Consider the following 23240-nt stretch of genomic DNA (forward strand, 5'->3'; position numbering starts at 1 on the left):
TACTCTACTAACAATACTAATATTTACACTACTTACAATATTTACAAAAAAATAATTAGATTACTTATATTACAATGCTAAACAAAACATCACTTACATTACAATACAAAGCACAATTCACTGATTGAACCTACTTGCCTAATTAGAATTACATGACTAACCAAAAAAAAAAAAAAAAAAAAACGACACCTCAGTTGCTTTCTTCCAACAGTACAAGGCCGATTTAGAGACTGCTGGTAAAAAAAAGATAACATTTTGGGCTTTGCTTTAGTGTGACTGTTTTAATTGGCTAGGAAGATTAAAAATCGTTTCGCTTGAACTTACCACTGTTGTAGATGCCCGCACATATCTCGAAATAGTATTATGGTACTAGTTGTAATCTTGGATTATTGAAAGCAGAAGAGTAGGAAAGGTCTTATATAGGAACCAAGTGTGAGGATACTAACATGTACTTCTTGAGATGGTTTCCGAATAAGCGCCGAGTACTATAACTCACGTGACAGGATATTGAAATACTTTGCCTTTGGCTAGACTCTGTATCATAAGTACCTAAATGCGATCTGTACGGGTCCGCAAATGATCCCAGGACCGCAAATGATCCCACAGAAACGATTCTCGTCCCCAGAGTCCGCTTTTCATCATGGGTCAGAACGAAGAAGACGGACCATTCTGGCCACAGCCAAAAATGCGTGCAGTCGCGTTAATGGTATGGTCTCATAACCGTTGGCCCCAGAGTCCTCTTTTCTTCTGGTCAGAACACAGATTCTGGCCACAGCCAAAGCAAAAAGTCCGTGAATCACAGACTTACGGCTTTTCTGCGCATTCTCAGAAATTTGAAACAATAACGGTCATCAACATTCTCGTCGCATTCTCGTCACGGCGCATGCTCACTCCTCGTGCTAACACGAATGCACCAATCAGAGACCCTTTTCATTGTTTTTCACGAAGACCAATAAGAAGACACTTGCTTCAGGGTTCCCAAGAACTGTTCTCTACCCCAATCATGTGCAAAAGAGAAGAGCCCTGGGGTCGAGATTGCGGTCGTCAACGGTTACAACATTACACCAAGGTTATTCTTGTCGTTTTATGTCAATCAATTTCGTTAGTTCCCAGTCCGTACAGTTGTATTTTTGAATTTAAATTTATCTGTAACTGAATTATAATCACTTCTGATGATGTATGTTGTAACATACGAAACGTTAAGTTTATAAAAGTTATGCATTTCAAGCAAATGTTTGTTTGTAACCTTTGTTTGCGTTTTATTCCTATTGAAACTAAAATGGCCCAAGTCAAAGACTTTTTATGAGAACATTACACCATTACCGTGACTGCGAGTATTTTTGGCTGAGGCCAGAGTCCGTGTTCTTGGCCGCGCTGACCAAAAGAAAAGCGGACTCTGGGGACGAGAATGAACGGAAACCTGTCGGAGCATGTTACGCTATGCCGCAAAGCCTACCGATGTGCAGCGTTGTTGAAATTATGTTGTTGTTTTTTAATTTAACCTAATCTTCAATATCTACTCAGTTGGGTCGTGTCGTAACTCATTGAACGGACTTCACAAATGGCCAAAAGAGCGATGGAAAGAACAAAGATAACAATGGATTTAGCACAAAAAGCAATGGGAAGTACTACAGTATACAGCTAATGAAATATAATGTACGACCCTACCCACTTAGTTGTCCACTACAGTTGCATGGCTTGATTCACGTTACTTTGTGTAGACGTCACAAAGTAACCCTCTGGCCATAATGACCCCTGAAATAATTGTATTTTTTTGCAAGCCGAATCAACCCAGAGTTCTAGCCCTATTTGTTCAAAAGGTGGATAACGCTAGTCCACCGGACAAATCACTATCCATTGGATAGTGCAATTGGTTTTGCTAATGTTTATCCACTGGATAGTGATTTATCCTGTGGATAGCGTTATCCATCGTTTGAACAACTGGGGCCAGATGGTTGAGATAATAAAACTTTGAAGCAGAACACAACCTTCGTTAATTGACTCTTCATTGTTTTATTTTAATATATAGCTTGGGTAGGCTCTCTCGCGTTTGGCATGACCTTCCTCTGCGGCCCCATAGCGAGCAGCTTGTGTCAAAGATATAGTTGTCGTTTGGTAGCATCTGTTGGAAGTCTTATCGGAGTTCTTGGTCTATTACTGACGTCATTTACTGAGAGCATCTATGTCATTTACCTGACATACAGTGTCCTTTGGGGCTTTGCGTCGAGCATGAACTATGCACCAACAATGCTTGTGTTGGGTAAGTTATTAATTGAAATTCGCTGGCTGCAAGGCAACACGAGAGGAATTCTTTCAAAAAAGCTGATATTGTGTTTACTTTATAGCAAGAATTGAATTCTGATTCCGGAGATATTTTTGCGTAGCTCAACTCGTAAACTTCTCATTTGAAATTTAACATGTGGGCTCTGTACAATAGGCATCTAGAAACATACATAAGAAACATTAGAGCCAATCCCTAAGTATAACGGAGAACTTTGTACCATGCTGATGAAGTGAAATAAGAGATTGTAAAAAGCTGCATGAGTTTTCTAAAAAAGCCATATAATAACCACTATGAAACACAAGTACGAAGTAAGTAATCTCTAAAAAAGTACGCGTCGTCGGCTTTTTTCTGGTCAATTTCCGACATTATTGTTTAGCCCGTCTGGCAAGCAGATCGAATTTGCATTTTCGTGCTGACTGTGATATCAAGTCAGTGGATGCCATTGCTCCGGCATTCCGCAATATGTTCTTCTTTCGTTTCTCCATGGGCATCGTATGTTACTTTTTTGCTAACACTGCGCAAGACCGAATAGACAAAAACAAATACAACTCTAGTTCAAGCAATAACAATGTGATACGACCGAAAAACGTGGAAACATCTCTTTAACGTCATAGGTCCGTTTTGCTAGCAAATGCGGCATTAAGCTTGCTACAGTATAGAATCCTTGATAATGATTCTGAATTGAATGCTCTCCTTAAGGGATTTTGATGGCCAGTGATGTATTGGATAGAACTAAATGTAACAAACTGAAGAAAATCAGTTGAGACGTTAAACGGGAGATTATCCAGAAAAACTTGAACTTATGTTCAAAGTGGGATTTGAACTCCTGATGTCAAGTCAGGCGTTTTAAACCCTTGGCCACAGCATTAGCATCCAGGGCTCGGTTGTCACGTCGAAAGCCGATTAACTTCATACAGGATTAGCGTAAACTTTTGTTTCATGTTTTCAACTTTTTGCTTAAAGTTTCTTTTGCTCATTTTTGTTTTTCAAAATCGACTTCTACCAATATAAAATTTTGCCGAATATCAGCGTTGAACAGCATTTGGGAGTAGAGAAATAAACTGCTTGGTTATTTTAAATCTGGGATTAGCGTGAACAACCGGGTCCAATGGTATATTTTCTAGATTCTATCGTTTCTTTTTCTTCAGGTGAATATTTTGACAAGCATCTCGCTCTCGCCAACGGTATAGTGACTTCAGGAAGTGGTATCGGCACACTGGCAATGGGGCCCTTTTATGACTTCATCTTGTCAAACATGGGCTGGAAAACGATGCTTCGCATTCTTTGTGGTTTCTCCTTCGTCATGTTGTTGAGCGCGTTAATGTACCGTCCTCTCCCGGCAAAGTACAAACGTGCTAGTAGAAAACACGAGAAGCGACCCAAGCTCTTTGATCCGTCCGTGTGGAGGATGAAGTCGTTTGTATTCTGGGTGGTATCCATGTCTCTGTTCTTCATTGGTTACTTTATTCCTTTCATTCATCTGGTAAGGAAACACAACCATAATATAAATCAGTCTCAGTCTATCTGTCAGTCAGTGATTGCTTTAGTGGATCAGTTTCTCCCTTAGTCAATCAGTCTGCCATTTCCATGAGCGTGTTCTAAAATGCTGCAAAACCTTCAGCGATGACTTGTTAATATTTTTTTCCCCTCTCCTTGTAAATTTCAGCCGAATCACGCAATGAACCTTGGCATTCCTAGTTCCGAGGCTTCTCTTCTAGTTGGTTACCTTTCAATTTCTTCCACTGTGTCACGTTTTGTCTTCGGTATTGTGCTTTATCATCCAAAGATAAATCGTTTCTATGTTTTGCAGGTACGTACCAATTTTTTTCGCCCCCCCACATTATGATATTTGCGATTCAATTGTATTTAGATCGTTATCTCTGACTATCTATTTTTTCCGTTGTCATTTTGGGATTGGATGCAACAAGAGTCCATGGTGATGGACTCTTGGATGAAACAAGTTTACTTTACAAACTGAAGCTATGCCGTGATGTGCGTTAGTCGAGTGGCAGCAGTGGCGAAACAAGAGACGTAACTTAAAAAACGATCTGTGAGAGTGTTGACGAAACTGGAAATTTAGGGAGGGTGTGCCCCAAGAGAAGGAGCAATATTATCGTCTCTCACAAGGATAATACTTTTTTCTTATCATTTCAACGCTTCCTGAAGCTAACACACTCATCATTTACAGAAGTAATGGATACCTTTTGGGGGGGAGCTCTTAGATTACATAGTTTACGCCTACATCACCATCACCATCATGATCGTCATCATAATCAATCGTCATCATCGCATCATCAATCATCTCGTCGTGGTTATCATTGCTTCCACTAACCTCACCGTTATCCCCGTCCTTATCGTTCCAATTACCTGCGTAATCATTAGCATGCCCGTTCTACCCTGTCTACGCCACTCGGTACACTTCCTAATCCAGCTTCACGTAAAACCGTTAATGTTTAACGCGCCATTGTTCGTAAGAATGCAATAACTTAAGGCTTACATTGAAAAACATCATTCCAGTTTTGTCTTTTTCAGATATCTTTTATGATGATGTCCGTTACTTGTACGTTATGTCCGCTGGCTTTGGATTACACAGGGCTCATAATATATGCTCTTAGTTTTGGTGCATTTGATGGGTGCTTTGTTCTGCTTATTGCTATCACCACAAGCGACATCGTTGGACCGGAAAAGCTGCCGTCAGCTTTAGGAAGCTTGTATGGGGTTAATTCCATTTCTATAATATTTGGACCACCGCTGGCAGGTGGGTAGACCTTCCCTAATGTCATTTCGTTCTTCATAAGAAATGGACAGTAATAAAGTTACTAGAACAGTCACAAAGGGCGAAAGGACAATTGAAAAAGTGAGCCCCAAGCAGGGTTCGAACCGTTCTGAACGCCAGTCGTATTCCACACCGATTAATTTTCGCGATTGAGTTACGAAAACTTTTTGGAAGCCAGGTTGCTTGTCAGACAGATTATTGCACGGTCGAAGAATCGTGGCATACCACTCATCAGCTGATTGCTATCGGTTGTTTGAAATCGCCTTTAGTTCACTGTCTAAATTTAACCGTCACTATCATATTAATCCTTTATACACGAAGAGGACCAAAGCAAAATGCTTTTGGGGTCAAACAAATTACATGTAAAAAGCTAAAATGTTGTTCAGTATATACGTAAATTCATTATAATAACTTGAATATATACAATAGTCACTTTATTTAAGTCTCAAGGTTATTTAGGCGAGCACTAGTGCTCTACGAATTGGGGAGACTACAAATCAACTAAAATCAGAACAGATAAAATCAAATGTTGGTTGCTGAGGAACGGGAAAAAACCGGTGTATCCAGGAAAGACCTCTCGGAGCAGAGTAGAGAACCAACAAACTCAAGCCATACATGACGCCAAGTCTGGGAATCGATCCCGGGCTACATTGGTGGAAGGCGAGTGCCCTCACCACTGCGCAGCCCCGCATGCCTGCGCGTTTTAATAGTGATATTAAGTTACTTAGTTTTTTTTTAAAGTAAGACTATCCTGTGCTACTTTATGAGCCACAAAACCAAATTTGAGCAGAAAGCAAACAAATTCTCGCGCTTAGAGGCGGCTGCAAGTATTCACCTCCAACCCATTGGATAGTTTGAGTATTTTCTCTGTGATAATTTGTTGAAAGAGACACATACATAGCACTGCAACGTACTTAACAACGATAAAGCCTTCATACAGGTATCAGAAGCTTGCGAAAGAGAGAGAGTTTCGTGCGAGAAGGGCGCTTCCGAAGAGGCCAACAGATTTGGAGACCATGATCCTTTGATTTGCACTCCCCAACCCCTCAACTTTGTAATAATATTTATATTTATCCAGTGGAGGCTATAGCTCTGACGATAAACCTGGACATCTCAGTTTACACCGATGATTACCATGTTTTAATTTCTTTCTCTCTTTTAGCCTTCATTTTCAAAGTATCTGGTTCATATAAAAACGCCTTCTTCGTGGCTGGTGGTGCCATAGCACTTGGAACTTTTACTCTTTCCTTTGTTTCGTTTTTCATGCCTTACGAGGAAACAGAAGACGTTAAAACAGACAAGGAATTTTCGGGAGAAGACAGTACAGCGGAAAAAGACTCAGCGGATAATCTAAGAAATTCTGGTAATACGAGTGTTCTTTATGACACAAGTAATTGCGGCTTACGGCCCTCGTTATCTTGTCTCCAATTAAACAGATTGGGGGATGTTTGTGGATCTCGCTGTGTACTCGATAAGCTTGAAAGAGAAACGGACGTCTGACAGGACACGAAACAGAAAATTTCAAGATTCAAGACGTTGGTGGTAAGAGCGCTGGGGGCGTTTGGACTCAGCTTTATAATCATCCAAAAACAGTTTGTTTAACGGGATGAACCGATCACAAAATACTTGAACAATAAGACACTTTCAAGGGAAGGAAAATTTTGAACGGGCGGTTTTTCACGGGAGACAAAAGGGACCATGAACAGCGAAAACGCTGGCAATGCTAAGAAAACGTTTTCCACGAAACGCTCCGGTGAAATAGTTCCGCGATTATCTCAATACTTTCATTGTGTAAAGTGTATTAACCGAACTACCCATGAAAGTAATTTTGGAATCAACCCTGTTGCAAAGAAAGGAATTGATCAGAAATTCAACCTCCCTTGCTTTCGTTCCACATAAATCCTTTAATTAACTTGTTGTTCTGAAGAGTACATTAAAGAATTTTAACAAAAGCATCTAAGCGAGATTGTTTCGTCGTAACCAAACCCGCCAATCACATAGCGTAGTCGAATGAAGGCAGGATTCTCATTTGCAGTTTCATCCCTCGTCGTGGGCTACAGCCCAAACTTTTGGTTTAAAATTACTTTCCTGTCTCCTCGGAGAATTTAATGTCATTTAACGTCGCGCTTGCGTCGCGTCGCCGTGCCTAACTGAAATACAAGAATTAAGTTCGGAAGGTCGTAGGTTCGGCTGCTGCAAAGGGGCATTAGGATTTTTCCGAGTATTCCAGAGTCAGCATCGGAAAACAGATATCGTCGAGAACTGATTAAGTTCGGCCGGGCAGGTTGAAGTAAGATCTACTCGACCGCTTAGAACGGCAAGGGCTCCAACTTATTTTAACACTTTATGCTGTTATAATAGTTAGACCGAACCAATAGTCTACAATTCTATACTATGTCTATGCAACGGCATTTTCATAGATCAAGCTATTTTTAGCCGAGCTCTTAAATAAGATTTGGCTTGCACGAGCGACCATTCTTAATTCCATATTATAATGTAATAATTCTCATGCAAGACTTGTAGGTAAAAGTGAAGATAAAGTCGAGTGTGATACAACGGAGGCCCATACGGCCGGAGCCGGTTTCGGTGGTATGAAGAAACTGGGAGAATTATTACTTCCCGAGCTAATCCATCGCAGGGTTACCCCCCACCCCTCCCTTGACTGAGATGGATAAGTTTGTGGATTTAGGCAGTGAATTCTTATGGCAATACTCGCTTTGTTTTTCGTGAACTTGTGAACTTGTGAACGTGACTTTAAGCAGTAACGCGTGGAAAGGGTGAAGAATTCATGCCCGTTCTTGAATTCTTCAAGAGACATTCCCTTTCGTTACTGCCTAAGAAGCCCTCGTAACGGCCATGATCTTGAAATCATAACATGCTTTTCTCCGCTGCTCAGAAATGTCTCTCATACATGGAGCTCTTCAAAATACATGTTGCCGTAATCTCGAACCCAGATCTCTCTCTGGGAGATCTGGGTACGAGTTGCCCTTTTCCCTCCCCACCCATCCAAGAGCGAACTCCGGATTGGAGACATCGACTCAATTTCAAAGTACATGTCAAATCGGTTTCTTTTTCTAGTGAATGAATTTAGCTTCCATTCGAGTAAGGGTAACTTGATTTAGGTGCCCGCATCGAGAGTGTTAACACATTTTTAGAAAAAGAGAGAAAGGAGTATACGGTTCAATGAGCATGTCGGGTTGTGAATTTGCTGAAAACAATCGACCAGTCAGCAAGAATGATTTTTGCACAAGAAACAATTGTCGCTGATACTGAACAAAATTAAAGCAGCTGCTTGCAGCGATTTAAGCTGATTTAATCAAATAGACCAATTTCGATATATTAAAATTCAGTTTCAAGGCTCAGAGGAATAAACTCATACAAATCCTTATTTTTATTCCCCAGAGCCTCGAGATCATGTTCATTGTTTTAAGTTGAATTCTAATATATCGAAGTTGGTCTATAATCTAGAGTTGCGAAGATCCCATGAAAGGCATTCTATGAGCTACTCCACCGCGCACCGGTGGCTCAGTTGGTTGAGCACTCGGCTGCCATGCGGGAGGTCGTGAGTTCTACTCTGGCCGGACCAACACTCAGGGTCTTAAAATAACTGAGGACAAAGTGCAGCCTTTGTTATTACATCCGCAAATGGTTAGACTTTCAAGGACTATAAACCCGTAGGCCCCATCTCACAAATATCTTCCATGTTCATTAGTTCCCTGTGGGACGTTAACGAACCCTCACGCTATTCGAGAAGAGTAGGGGATGAAGTTCCCGGTGTTGTGGCTGTCCTCTGTGATTATATGGGTGGGTGGGTGGGTTATAGCAAGTCCACATCAGCTGAATAGCTGCCAAAACTTCAACCTGCTCAAACAAATAACAAACAAACAAACAAAGAAACCTGTGTCTGCAGAGAAGGAAACGAGGGATTCTAGGAAAAAGGCACATATTACGACTTTTGGAATTGCATATTTATGCAAAATGTAATGTATGCACAATAATCTCAAGAAATGATTAAACGTTAAGTCCTCCAACAACTAGTCGCATCCATCTCATGAGACGATCTCGCCAACGCAAGAAACGCTTAGGCATGGGCTTGAAGTTGGGGTGCACGGTTACAAATTTCAGCCGAAAGACAATAACGGGCAAGAAAAGGGGTGATGCAGCAGCTCTCGTAACGTATAATGCGATTCGCTCGCTACCCCAGCGAAAAACAAAAACTAAACAATTGAGACAACGACTTAGACTTAAAACCATAGAAGCTGCTTAGAATACCAAACAATAGCAGTTACGAGAGCTGTTACATTAGTGAAAAAAAGTGCTCTCATATGTTGTCATAAAATTGAAGAGAATAAAGCACAATAACTGTAGAAATCCGTCTCTACTTGTAAGTTACTTTATTATCGTGAAAAAAGATGAGAAAAAAGGTGGAATAACAGCGATTAATGTTTAATAAATCCAAGGTAAATCGGTCTGTGGAGGACTGCTCCAGTCAGTTGATCACATCAGTTACATGTGATGGTCCAAACATCTTTTGTGCTCCCGCTAACTCCTCGCCTGGAAAAGGAAACACTTACTTTTGAATGTTTTGTGGTAAAGTATATTTTCAGTGACTGGCTTTACTGTAACTTCCGATTTTGGGTCGAAAGTATTTCCAGTTAACAATGCTTCCTTCCTTCAGCCACTTTATCCAGATGAGTGGCAGCCGGTCATGGTATACTTTTGAAGTGACGCTGATTACAGTCGGCTTTCTCATAATTACGTAATAAATATAAATCTGGAAAAAAAAAGCATCTATTTGAAGTGTGGGTTACACATGAAAGGGAGGACAGATCCTTGCACATACCCGGTCAATTCAAGCAATTGTTTTTTATAGGCATCTGAACTGAGCTATGAAGCCAATAAGTTTGAAGTAGGTCAACATTTTGTTGAACTGGTGTGTTTCCGTGAAAGGATGGGCGTTTGTAAAACGTAACTCTACATAAGGTGGCTTTTTATATAAATAATGATGCTGCTCACAGAAGTTCTGTCGAGTATTTTGCGTACTTGTATACCCGCGCATGGTTCGGAATCTTGCTACTCGGTTCACAAATATAATATTGTGCGTCTCAAAAAAAGGTCTTACCCATGCATCCCTTTTGCTCTTTTGCAATACACTCAAGACCTGTGATCAAAGAAAAGTCAAAGAACCAATCAGTCAGTCAGTTACCGATTCTTTCATCCATATACTCACCCACCCACCCATTCACTCACTCACTCACCCAGTCTCTCACTCACTCACTCACTAATTCACTCACTCACTCACTAACTCATTAAGTCAATAGCTAGTCCGTGTGCCAGGAAATTTGTTACCTTCGTCCGGCATCTTGACATGAAAATTATTCAAAGCCAGAAAGAACTTTTTCCACGATCCTGTTATAGAACCCTGGCATTCCCTTCTGATACTGCAAGAGCAATTCCGACCGCCATATTTCTACCAAAAAAAAACATTTTAAAATCGTGAATGACACAGCTCCTAGTTTTTGCTGACAGCACAGTGTATTTCTTTTAACCTGTTCTATCCGGTTGCTTAGCTTTTCACGGTGCAGAGTTCTCTGGTTCTTGTGAGTTGCCGTTCACACATTTTGTAAGGATTACCTCGACGACAAAAGCATAATTATTATGAACCTATAATCTCAGAGGGCTTGAAACTGATCTAGCATTTGGACTGTCAAAACCTGCGTTTTTCAAGCGTAGTTAAAAGTACGATGGATACAATGCACTACTGAGCACTGTCAGTCTTCCAACAAAAACTTGCATCCGTCCTTGGTTCCTGCTGCGTTGGACTACAGTTTTTCTAAAATACTTACTGCAAATATGTTTACTTAGGCCCGACTTGGAAATCAGCTTTTGTTGGGTGTGGCAATCGAAGGCTAAATAAATTAGCATTGTATTCGTTGAAATGTTCCTCGCCATTTCAGTCCACTCACTTGACCAAAAGAAGTCGAATCTCCAATATAGCTATTCAAGCTCTCTTTGATTTTACCTGACATTCAACTTACGTCAACATATTTGATGGCCCTTTGCTTTTCTTGGGAGCTGGCCCTCGAACCAATGAATACTAACAAACCCTGTAGAGTCTCCATTATAAACACTGCAATATATAAGTAAAAGAGGCAGACGTTTATCTATCTATCATTTGCGTCGGATTTTCTTATCCTCAAATGACTAGCGGAAATCCATGACTCGGTTTACCTAAATTTATATTTCAGAGTCGCTGACGCCATGAAGAACTTAATAAGAATGATACTACTTTTCAAGGTTTGGCAAGGACTCTATTATAAGAACACTCAAATTTGAGCGCTGCGGTAAGAAAATATAGGACAACTGCCGCAGACTTTATTTGTAAACACGATGGCATCTTCTTGACCGTCTGTTAAGGCTTTAAAGAAATCCGGAAAAAAAAAACTGAAAACGACAAAAACAGAGTGAATTTAGCTGAGCCGCAGACTCACGAGTAAAACCCAGGATTCACTCACGGGAAGTCTATGTAGGCCCTTCCGAACTGGCGGGAGGGTATTTGGGTACAGGATAAGTCCATGGTTTTATTTAATATTCAACCTTAGCTATCGCGTTTCTAGCTTTCTGGTTCACTCATTCTTGGTTATCAACTCATATACCGTATGACCTACCGGTAATATGGAAACTGATTGCGTCAAGTGTTGTCAAGCTGAAAAATTTGGCTTTATTCAAGTGTCCAAGCTTCCAGAATTTTAATAAAAATTTAATGAAACAATTATTCCATTCGCGCTGGTTCGATATGAGATGGCTCTTTGGCTACAGAACCATGCTGATGCACAGACGCCAAGTGCCAATTTCAAAGGGGGGCCTGATTTCCAAAGATATCGAATGCAAGGCTTAATCTAATTGTTGAATTTCGCGGTATTTTGCGGAGGGGGCTCCTGGGGGCTTAAAAACATGCATAGGCCTGCAATGCGTGTGTATTTTAAGAAAGGAGCCATACAAAACAACATACCATCTTCAGACATGTCCTGTAAAGGAGTGTGAGGGCTCGCGTCTTCCTTGCGCGGCACTTTTGTGAAAGGATCATCAGATTTGCCCTTATCTAAGCTCAATCTGCAAAATACGATTGTTTATAATGGAGAAAGGCAGCACATCCGAGGCTTTGAAACAGTCCTGGACTTGAGCTCAGAGCGGGACTCCAGCTCTGGACACTCTTCTAGCCATGTCACTGTTTTTATTTCTCTCTTTCTTTTCTTTTTGCATGTTTATTAAGTGAGTGGAACGATTCTGCATGTTATTTAATTTTATCTTTAATCTTTAATCAGTATAATTCTAAAACAGAAAAGACTATACTAGAAGTCCCAAAATGATAAAGTAAAATACATAAATGAATAAATAAGTAACTAAAATATAACATATACAATATAAATTCTACATGCATGTGATAATGGCTTTAAATTCATTAAGTGATTCCTCAGTCTGGTCCTCAGAGTCCGCTTTTCTTTTGGTCAGCACCAAGAGCAGAAACGCTTCATTCCGTGGCGGTCATTATAAAACACGGACTGCCGACCCGGACTGCGGACCACGTATAAAATATGGACTGAGTATAAAATGCGGACTGAAGGCTGCGAACTAGGCACAAAACGCCTATTGAGTACAAAACACTGTGAAAAAGGCACAGAGCAACGAAATGGCGACAGGCTGACGACAAGGATTGAACAATAGCATTAAATTGTGATGGTATAAGACGCGGGTTTTTTTAGGCTGCTCAAAACGACGATCAATAGCTCAAGGTTTTAGTTGAAATTGCAAAAAACGCTTTTACTTGTATTTATCTGAGGTAAGACAAGAAAGTAATTTATGGAATTCTTCTCGGGTCACCAGGTTTATGTTTAGAAACTGAGAAATTTGAAGGACTTCAGTGGGAGATGCCATTGTTACAGAGGTCTATTTACCCATTCGCAAAATCAATGTTTTGTTGCGATTGTTCACGTCAGTGTTGCACGGGTCCGTCTGTAAACAGCACTTGACCAAAAGAACAACTTTTATAGTCCATGTCCTGATTTACGCGTACACACTACCGACTTCATCTTTGGCCTAGCCGCTTATACAGACTTTGGAAGTAAAGATTGCGTGACGATCCAAAACAGCCTTCGGGTGTTTTGAATCCATCCGGCCATCCTGGCTCAAACTACGAACAACAACAGTCAGAAGACTTTAATATAAAAGATAGAAATATACGTAGAGTTGAAGTACATGCCTAAAGTGTTTCCGTTCTTCCCCATAACAATTTTTCCACTCCCCCTAGTGTTAAACTCCCGGAGTAAAGTACAATTTTGAGATAAAATCTCTATTCTTACTTTCGCTAGCTGGTCGATTTTGTAACTGAGCATTTCTGTGCATGTACGTGACAATATTTTGACACCGAATAAGAGGACTCAAGGCCTTTTTAAAATCTTTATCTGGGCCAGAACAATCCTAGTTTTGTTATATACTCCGTTTTTTGATACTCAGTCCTTGTGTCATACCTATTCCGCCGTCCTCGTTTTATATTCAGTCCGTGTTTTATACCCAGTTCGCGGTCTGCGTTCTGTACTGACCGATTCCGTGGGCACTCCCTACAATACTAAAGGAACTCGAGAATATTCAAACTCGAGCGAATGGAACTTCAACAATTGGGATTTAAATGCACACCAAGATGGATTGAAAAAATGTTGTAAATATACAAGGGGAGGTCTTATTGGCGGTTTTCACGTGACGTCATCGCCGCCATGTTGGTGGACGAAACCAAACGATCTCATATTTGCTCCTTTTGTTCGTCCACCAGCAATTGTACATTGCAGCATTTTTATCTGTATCTCTAGAAATTAGTTGCAAACCACCTATGAAGTAATTACACCTTAAAACCTGGTGTGTAGTGACACGTCGATAAGTACAAGCAGAAACCCATAAGGGTTGAAACGTGTAACCCGCGTTCACAGCTTTCGAATATTCAGTGCGAACTGATTGGTTGAATGTTTCAGTGCTAAGTACCATATTTGGAAACCCCTTGCTCTTGTTGTTCCAAATATGGTACTTAGCAAATTGAATATTCGGAAGCTTGTTTCCCAGCACACAAGGGGCCGTTACACGTTTCAACCCTTATAGGTTTCTGGTACAAGTGATGGATTCTTATTGAGCTTTGGTTTGATAAGCAATGGCTGAGCAGACATCACCTGACCAGTTGGATTGCTTCATCATCTGGCGCGTTCTGTCCGCAAAACAATGAAAACACATGTGTTAAAATTTGAGGGAGAAATACAATAACTCGGGTGCTTGTCTTTTATATGACTGTCAATTCCACTGCATCATTTTATAGCTTTCTTTGCTCAGTGGCCTTGTATTTAATAAGCAGAAATGATACAAACCTATTTTCTTAGGTAAATCTTGGGCAAGAACTAACCTAATGCTAACCTACATGAAAATCATGCAAACCATGCTTATGCTAACCTCCATGAAAGTAACTAATAATAAACACTATCACATGTAAACAAACATAGACTATGTTTCGCCTACATTCATTTGCCTTGAACCATACGCATTTTCTGTTAAACATATCAAAAATCCGCCGAGCTTGACTGAACATGTGTGCATGATATCGACGTTTGCAGACAACACCAACTTCGTTCCCAATCCCCAGTTCACTTTAGATTATGACAAACGGTGACGCCAAACGAAGTTTTCTCACTTCGGGCCCTGGAGCAGAATGACAAGATATTTCCCGCCAGACATACCCAATGAGTCATTTGGGTTATATCTCTCACAATCTTACAGTCGTCGATCTATCGTCATTGGCAGCCATGTTGGTGTACTGAACAACAGCGAAGAATCCCTTTGGGAATTTGGCTCTATTATTATGCAAAACGCGAGCGACATTTTGTTTTTGTTTTGTACACGAACATGGTCGTCTAATCACGTGAGTGCACACCAAGAATTGCCAATCACAACCTCTTGCAATGACTTATTAATGATAAGCCTTGGCTTCGAACTAGCCATTTCAAAGAACCGCCGTTGAAAAACGCTTTGTTACTTTTCATTCGGCTACATGATAACTGAAAGTTGAGTAGGCCGGTATGATAGTTGTATTTTCTTAATTATCCTTAGCAATAATGATCGTGTTACTGGGTGACAAAACAGTTTGTTACCTGGTAGAGTTTGTTCATGTCTTTGTCATTTTTTAACTCCTCCAGAGACTCTTTAAAAGAACGAAACGGGTAAGAGATATAAAGGAAAGTGTTATCATAACCTGATCAGTTTTCCCTTACGATTTCACGAAAACAAAAGATCTTTCATTAGCTCCTTTTGTTCCTCCACGAGCAATTGAACGTTACATCATTGTTATCAGTGTCTCCGTCGAGATTGGTTGCAAACCATTTATTCTGCTGTGATTCTCGCATATCCCTGCTTTATTTTCTCTGATCTAGTGATATTGCCATTTTCCGCGAAAAATTAAAGCTACTGTATACACATGTTGCCAAATCGGAGCTGATATTAACTTGCGAAAGAAGCCGTCTAAAATATAGATGTCCTGAGAAAATGGTAGTTGTTAACAATGTACCAAAAGTTTCCGAAAATTGCTATTGGAGAGGGAGTGATCAGTCTACTTTTATTCGCCCAAAGAAAATTCGACAAGTCTAGCTAAAAGGTGGTCCAAAATTTCAACCACAATTTCTGAAGGGCGATGTTCCATGTTACCTTTGCTGCTCATACCAATCCCCCGTTTATCTACCTCCCAAGGTCTCCGGTTAGAGAATTTTACAAAAGGAATTCTTTGATCCCATCAGGAATTTTCTTACCATTAAAACCAACCGGAAACCACCAGCCTCTTTTTGCTTGTAAATTGTAAACAACCCATAACTCAGAATAGGAAAATTCGATTTGTAAGCTATGTCCATGGCGTATGTTACGTTAATCATATCCCATTTGTATTGAAGTGGACCGAGCGTAAAATGAAACCCTTAGGATGTTGTTCTTTAGAACCACCTGAAATTCACATAGACCTACCATAAATTTTGAACTCAGCCTTTGGCTTTGAATTCTGCTCAAGAAGAAGAAGAAAAAGAAAAATTCGTTAGGGCATGCGGTAGAAAAAGGTTAAGCGGACATGGTCGGTTATCACTGAACATGAGGGCTTTTCTGTTTAATTAATCTCTTCCAAGCTTTTCCTGAAGTTCTCGAAAGTTGTGGAGACACACAGGGAATTGCGACACTCAAAAAAGGCCCCAAAAAGGTTTCTTTATACTGACCTTAATAAGGGCAAGATAATTAAATTACCTTTAATTTGTTCCAATAATCAATGAATGGGCTGAAGCTGTCGATGGCAGCCTGTCTTTCCGGCTTAATCTAAAAGAAAAAGACAGACCAGATAAGCACGTTCTTATAACAGTGTAATTGTTTTATCGTATTTTTCTTCCTATACAAAAGCTACATATTTCCAATTCAGTCACTGCATAGCCTTCGCCTGCCCTCGTGCCTTTGGAGCCGAAGCCGAGCAGCTGTGATGGTTCCGGGAGCGAGCTGTTTGTTGTGCTGCAAAACCGTTCAAATACCATTTCCGATCATGCAGCGAAGTTTCAGCAATGGAATGGAACAAATTCAAGAAGATATGACAGCTAGCTAGCCTTTTATATTCCGCCGAAAAATGGTTCAGACCTATCAACATTAAGTTTGGATATTTTCATAAAAGACTTACCTGCATTATGCATTTTCCGCTGGAAACAATCACATGTCCACTGAATTTTAGATTTGCCTTGGTTAGGGGCATCTTAACCTCTCGATACTCCTCAGTCTGGATTATTCAAAACAAATTGCACGTTACACAGACTGTTCTGCGTGATAAATCACTCATTCTAACACGACTTGACGAAGAGAAATAATCTGCTAGGAGCATTTCTTCGCCAGTTGTTCATATTTGAGATTCAATGGGTTTTATTTGGCGGATTGAGAGGCGGTATTTTTTTCTGAAGTAGCTGACTCAACGTATTGCTATGCATACCACATCTATCAGGTGACACTATGACAACTCGGCAATCCGTGCCTGCCGCGGGAAGTGCATTATATTAATCACTCTTGGGTTGTAGTGTTTATTTTTTTTTAGCTGAATAGATCAGAGAGTGAAAACAAATAATACTGGGAAAATCCATGTAAAGATTTGTCCATCGGGCGTCTTGTCCATCTTAAAAATTGGAGCATTTGCTGTAAAACGCTTCTTCTCCTTTTTGTTCCTACAAAATGTCCCCTTAGATGTACTTCCGCACCTTTATTAACCGGGTCTCCCACCCAAATAAGTCATTTACTTGTACATGGCTTTGTATGGTGCCCTAAAATATCCCTCAAAGGAGAAGACACATGAAATATGCAGTTAATGTACAGACAAGTTGATAAATTACTGTTCCTACCCCTTTGCTATCAATCTTGACTTTCTTGAAATGAACAAGAGCATCCTTCAAATTCAAAGGAGCTCCAACGTCCACATGTTTAAATCCAGAGTCAATACTGTTGTCAAGTGGATAGGAAAATATAATTAGTAAGCTTTACAACGAGTGCTGAGACCATACTAACAATTTTTTCTATTTTAATTGTTGTAATCATTGTTTTTCTTCTAATCAAGATCCTATCAGTAGAGGACAATAGAGCGGTATTCAAATGAGTGTCGTAAAAGCAAAACCAAACTTTGGTGCATGAGTTATTACTTTGGCCAATCAAAAACTGAGGACGGAGACAATCCAGTAGACCAATCAAAACTCGAAGTAATCACACGTAGCCGACACAAAGCGCGGGAAAATGTGCACGCGCGAGCCACGATTGGTTTTGGTTTCACTTCTGATTGGTTGAAAATATGGCGCGAGAACTTTGGCAATTATCGTTTTCTCAGATTTGCCCCTGGATGTTCAAAAAAGTGGACAGCGGCTATTCACAGGACATGTAAATCGGAAAACGTAATGAAAACTAATTTATTTATCCGATTGGTAGTATTAAATGGCCTTTTTATTCAATCGACACAAACTGTGATATCAGACTGACCCGCCGTCATCAATGATAATGTTGCCACCAAAATAATCCTTGAATTCAACTGATTCATCTTCTTGACACTCACGGTGCTGAATGGCTGCGTCGTCCAGCTAAAAAATAAAAAAAAACAACCAAGCAACAAACAAACAGTTTCCTCCGTGTCCATTTTTCATATTCATGTTTGTCTCCCAAGTCCGGAGAAAATGGACGGGTTGACCATATACCCGGAAAACAAATTGTTCAAAGTGGAAAAGGTAACCGATAACCGAAGAAAAGATAGGGCGTTACAGTATCTAAAAATTGGGAAAACGTAATGCAAACAAAGGGTATATGATGTGAAGGTACATATGATTGTACGAACTACCAACTAAAAACACATTTACTTTTCTCCTTGCCGGCAAATTTTAACACGATCAACCCCAATTCCGGTTGAGATGGCGTCTGCAGTCTGCAAACTCATATGCACCATATCAACACAATGCTAACATTTCCCCCCTTTTCTTACGTATGTATCCAGTTCAACAGTCTTGTAAGCAGCTGTTCCATATTCGTCCTCAGTAGAATTCTGTCCGATCCAAAAATGCACATGGTGTGATCTATCCGGCTTCTACAAGAGATAAATATAACTGACCGAAATATTCAACTTTTCATAAAATGGGCGGGTATTTTCTTGTAAAAAGACAGCAAAATTGACAAGGAGAGAGAGAGATCAAAGAATAAACACGTCAAGGCAAAGCGCCAATTTATCATGCGTGCCCTTCACAATACCAGCCTCAGTGCCATACTATTTTTAAATAGTATGTGGGTTTTTGTTTTTCAACTTCCCGCAGTTTACGACTAGAGGTTGTTGGATGGGATGGACGGTTTGCCGTCCTCATCCAAGCTAAAAGACAGGAAATTCTTACCATTGTCTTGTAGATGTAATTTCGGCGACATAGACGCCGAAACCCCCGACTTCCCGCACAGTAGTCTGTCCAATTTCTAGTCAATTCAGTCTATCGATGGCACGGTTAAAAATGTCCCTACGTATGCACCTTCTAGTCACTTATTCTCAGGAGTATCGGGTAGGTACTTCTATGTATTTGAACATGCAAGCGACAAAAATTAGTAAAGTAATTTACTAGCTAAGATAATTGTGCAAAAAAAAGTGCACACCTTTGAACCTTCAAGCTTTTCACTGTACAAAACTATGTAGGAGTCACCACTGTAGAACCTTCCGTACTTTTCCTTTGGCCAATCTTTCACCTTCATTAACCAAAAAAGGATAGAAAGAGCGTCTAGAAGTCATCATCATCATAATCATCAACTTTATTTATACAAGGAGTTGATCCTTCTTTGTGGATTCACGAAACACTGAAACACAAAAACGATGACTACGGCTTCACGAACGTCAAGCCAGCATTTTGAAAGGCACTCGTGTGCCTTTCTTCTCACTAGCTCCAGAATGACGTAAAATTGACAGAGTAGGATTGGACACTGTTGAGACTATTAAGTACAATCTCCTATGGCACCAAAGACAGCTGATTCCTATATCCTGGCTCATTCTTAGCTCTTGCTCAATTTTTTCACATCAAATTTTATTGATCGGAGGATTTTAGATGAAATCAAGATGACGGATACTCTGTTTGAACTTTAGAGAGCGCTGGAAATCTTAGTCCTTTTAAGGAAAATACAGGACATTGAGTCCGACTGACTGAATATTAATAATATTATTGTGTCCGACTGACTGAATATTAATATTAATAAACTGGTAAAACTGCTCCATGATTAACTCAGCAAAACAAATTTGAAGATGACTTTCTATGCGCCCATAGTCAAGCATAGAAAGATTTTAAAGCTAAACACATTTTATTTTACCAGCATGGATCTAAATTTAAGGAATCCATCTTTCTAGCTTTCGAGAAATTCCTAAAAAAAACCATACGAAACTAATTTTACGATACTGTCTTTCTTTTTGTCAGTTTTCTTGGTTGGCATTGTCAGGTAGATTAGTTTCAAGGTGTTCAAATAATGCCGTTGTTTGCATAAATGTTAAATGAAACTATGTTAACAGTCTGCAAACCAATCAGTTTTAAGACATTGAATGTTACTAAATTTATGCTTCTTTAGCAGATGTTAAAAAATTATCCAAACAAAGCTACCAACCTCTAACTTTTCGATCCTCCATACTCTTAATCCTACATTATCTTCCATCCCTCTCCAAGCTGGCTCGTGTTGGGCTGAACTCTTCTTGAGCTGAAGTGACCATTTAAAAGATGATTCGAAACGTCTTGAAAACCTTGAAAATCAGTTTTCTTCCAGGATTTTTTCAAAAAACATAGTCCATCTCACTTTTTCATATTCTTGAATTAAATTAAACAACAGCTTACCGCTCTGTCTTCGTTGGACCCAAGCTTTTCTACATTTGAATCTCTCAAATTGTAAACTTTCGCCTTTACCAGACCACTCATGACTGCAATTTAAGGAATTTTAAACGTCAGGGAAAGAGGTCGTATATTCTGTATTGTCAACAAAGAACAACTTTCTTCACAACAACGCGGTCAAGATAACTATGGCAGAAAATCATTCGTGGATATCTGAAATCTAATTGGTCAGCTAATCCAATCCTAAAATAGTTATGAAGTTTACTTCTGTCGTGTGGATACCTTTCAGTATACAGCTGTTTCGAGAAAGGTTGTCTGAAAGGAGCATAAAAGCGTACGCGACAATGCCGAAAGGCATGATGGTAAACTATCAGTTTGAATCAGCGAAAACATGACGGCAATGCTCTAGAAATACATGCTCATGCTATGTTACTGACATTCAGAAATGCGTGAGTTTTAAAATTCAGTCAAATGATCCAGGCCATGAATTAGTAACGAAGGGCTAGGATTCACAGACAAAGCATGATTCTGACGACTTTTGCCTTACTTATTTTATGTCATGTTTTGCAGAGAAAGTCGGAGAAATGTACCACAAATCGTGACGCACGTGCAGAGCCATCGTTTTGGCTAATGAACCCTTTTGTTTTTGGACGTGTTTTGGTGGCCTGATAGCGAGAGAGAGCTTCAACATAAGCCTGTGCGTACTGCCACTTCATCAACGCCATATCCAAAGAACTCTTTCATCCAAAGAGCTCGCCATCGTTGATCTTCACTATATAAGTTGAATTTATTTTATTGAATATCTCCCACACTACCTTTCGGCATTAACGCGAACGCTCTTACGCTTCTTTTGGACAGTATTTTTCGAAACAGCTGTATGCTTTCGTTTCAAGTTTATCAATTTTTAATCATTGCCGACTTGCTTCACCTTAAGCTGTGTAAAGTTTCTGGTAAAGCCTCAGTACCTTATAACTTCGAAAAAAAAGTTTGATATCCCACGCGCTAGACAAGAGGAGATGAAATTTAAGCCGACATTTAAGATTAACTTACAGAGCTGTGCTTCTCTAATTCCATGGAAACGTATGCCTGTCTCCATGGGACACCGTGGTGATTCATGCATCGGATCCACCGGACTACACATATGGAGGCTTATAATATAAAACTATGGAAATTTGGTTGTTTTGTATCAGGCCTTGAGCATTACTTAGTACATTCTGCAATTCAAAGTTTGCACATTGAAATGCAAATAACTTTCAGATGTTACTGTTATTCATTTTTTTCGACTTTTGACGGGCATTCGTAACCAGCAGCCATCAATTTCTGAGACGAAAGAAAAAAAATTCGCCTTTTTGACATGGTAATCTCCCTTTTTGTTTCTCATTCCCGCAATAATATATGTTCGTCACGACGTAAATTGAAATAGAAAATACTCTATTCATTGACTTGTCAGCAAACAATGAAGCTCGCCTCAAAATTTTCGACGATTTTCTTGCAAATAGACCATTTTACAGTTGTAGCTAAGTTACCTGGCCTACGAATGGAAGCGAGGCTGCCGGTGACCCTGTTTTGATACAAACCTCCATGCTTTTATAATGTTAATACGGACTAATTAGAATTACAACAACACAATTTGCATGATAAAAGCAGTCGGGACTGTATCAATGCAAGGTCACCGGCAGCCTCGCAGCCATTCATAGGCTAGGTCGCAGAGCAAACAACTGTAAAATGGCCTATTAGCTTGCCTGTCTGTTCCGATGTGCTGAAGACCTATAATCACGGGTATAATCAATGTAATCATTAAGGCTTATGATATTTTCTTACCTTAGTATAGACTTCCTGTTTCTTACGTAAGATTTTGTAAGTCTTTCTTTATTTACGAAAGGAACGGAATGTTACGATATAAACGAATTTGAAACTGGTTATCTTTTTTATTTTTTTTTTCAGTTTGAGGAGATCTTTGTTTGCTTTGTATTAGTTTGCCATCAGGAGTAAATCTCGTTAAAAAGTGCATAGGAATAAGTCGGCCTTGGTCCCTTTGAAGTTGTTTCTCGCCAAGCACAACCATGATTTTGGAAGAAATTACCGGGCTGCATTACATTTCCGTCGCATATTCAGCGTTTCAAGTACTTCTAATAAAATTGAAGAAAACAGACTATCAATGAAACCGTAGCTAATCGAAGGACTGGTTATGAAACCTTAAAGCTTTAAAAAGCGAGAACAATGTTGTCGCAATCGATGTTGAATTGACAGTGACAGTGCACAATCTTTTGTTTTTGCTTCGCACGGGTTCGCAAATTAGTTGCGCATAATTTAATCGAAAGAATTGATTGGTTATCTTCTCGAAGGAAGGTGTGTTTGTGCACCGTCAAGGCCAAAAATACGGACAAAAACATGAAACAAAAAGACTTGCCGAGTTTTATAACCATCTCCATGCATTAACTATGAAACGCAGGGAATTAAAACACTGAATACTGGTTCGCTGAGTGGATGTGACCACGCCTTCTAAGGCTACGTTCACACGGTACCGGACGAATTTTCTACCGGTTGAAAATTTGACCGTACATTTTGTTCGCACGGAACCGTGCAATAATTTTTGCTCTGTTCACATGGAAGTGACGAATCGGACTAAAGTTTAACCTTTGTCAGTGGTTTTACCATCTGTTCATGCGCAGAGCGCTACTTAGCGAAATCCAAAATGGCGTCAAGAAAGAGAAAGGCTAACAATAGTAGCTGAGTTACCACGCATTCATGCAACCACGCCTTTGCC

At 39.9% G+C, this 23240-nt stretch overlaps 2 protein-coding genes across 4 annotated transcripts in view; one reads left to right on the forward strand and one right to left on the reverse strand.

Moving 5' to 3' along the window:
- LOC137971160 (monocarboxylate transporter 10-like) overlaps positions 1-7015 on the forward strand; it is a 12454-nt gene extending 5439 nt beyond the window's left edge. Inside the window, exons 3-7 of one of the 2 annotated variants that reach the window (XM_068817904.1) lie at positions 2030-2260; positions 3433-3767; positions 3951-4094; positions 4817-5042; positions 6223-7015. In XM_068817904.1, the coding sequence (XP_068674005.1) occupies positions 2030-2260; positions 3433-3767; positions 3951-4094; positions 4817-5042; positions 6223-6560 (1274 nt within the window). In that variant the 3' untranslated portion in view covers positions 6561-7015. The remainder of the gene's footprint in view (positions 1-2029; positions 2261-3432; positions 3768-3950; positions 4095-4816; positions 5043-6222) is intronic. The other variant, XM_068817905.1, reaches the window with a different exon arrangement.
- A 2418-nt stretch (positions 7016-9433) lies between these two features.
- Positions 9434-21590, reverse strand: LOC137970584 (gelsolin-like protein 2). 2 transcript variants are annotated; one of them, XM_068817111.1, is made up of 17 exons: positions 21524-21590; positions 20480-20562; positions 20256-20345; positions 19266-19355; positions 18616-18717; positions 18123-18220; positions 17498-17594; positions 16792-16887; positions 16374-16442; positions 16104-16137; positions 15245-15294; positions 14276-14310; positions 12073-12173; positions 11099-11190; positions 10410-10530; positions 10183-10221; positions 9434-9614 (listed from the first exon to the last, which is right to left on the reverse strand). In XM_068817111.1, exons 1-17 carry the CDS (start codon positions 21567-21569, stop codon positions 9550-9552), a joined length of 1308 nt encoding a protein of 435 aa, XP_068673212.1. In that variant the 5' UTR covers positions 21570-21590; the 3' UTR covers positions 9434-9549. The 2 variants fall into 2 exon arrangements, with proteins under 2 accessions (XP_068673212.1, XP_068673211.1); XM_068817110.1 differs by lacking the exon at positions 21524-21590 and adding an exon at positions 20756-20802.
- Between the last annotated feature and the right edge of the window lie 1650 nt (positions 21591-23240).

Source organism: Montipora foliosa, chromosome 9 (genome assembly GCF_036669935.1).
Source record: "Montipora foliosa isolate CH-2021 chromosome 9, ASM3666993v2, whole genome shotgun sequence".
In the NCBI taxonomy this organism is placed as follows: Eukaryota; Metazoa; Cnidaria; class Anthozoa; order Scleractinia; family Acroporidae; genus Montipora; species Montipora foliosa.

Coding starts and splice junctions, on each gene's coding strand:
- LOC137970584 (XM_068817111.1), bottom strand. CDS start 21,569: ATGGAGACAGGCATACGTTTCCATGGAATTAGAGAAGCACAGCTCT. Junction 20,346..20,479: donor GGTCCAACGAAGACAGAGCG/GTAAGCTGTTGT, acceptor TGGTCACTTCAG/CTCAAGAAGAGTTCAGCCCA. Junction 19,356..20,255: donor GGAGGATCGAAAAGTTAGAG/GTTGGTAGCTTT, acceptor TGGTTAATGAAG/GTGAAAGATTGGCCAAAGGA.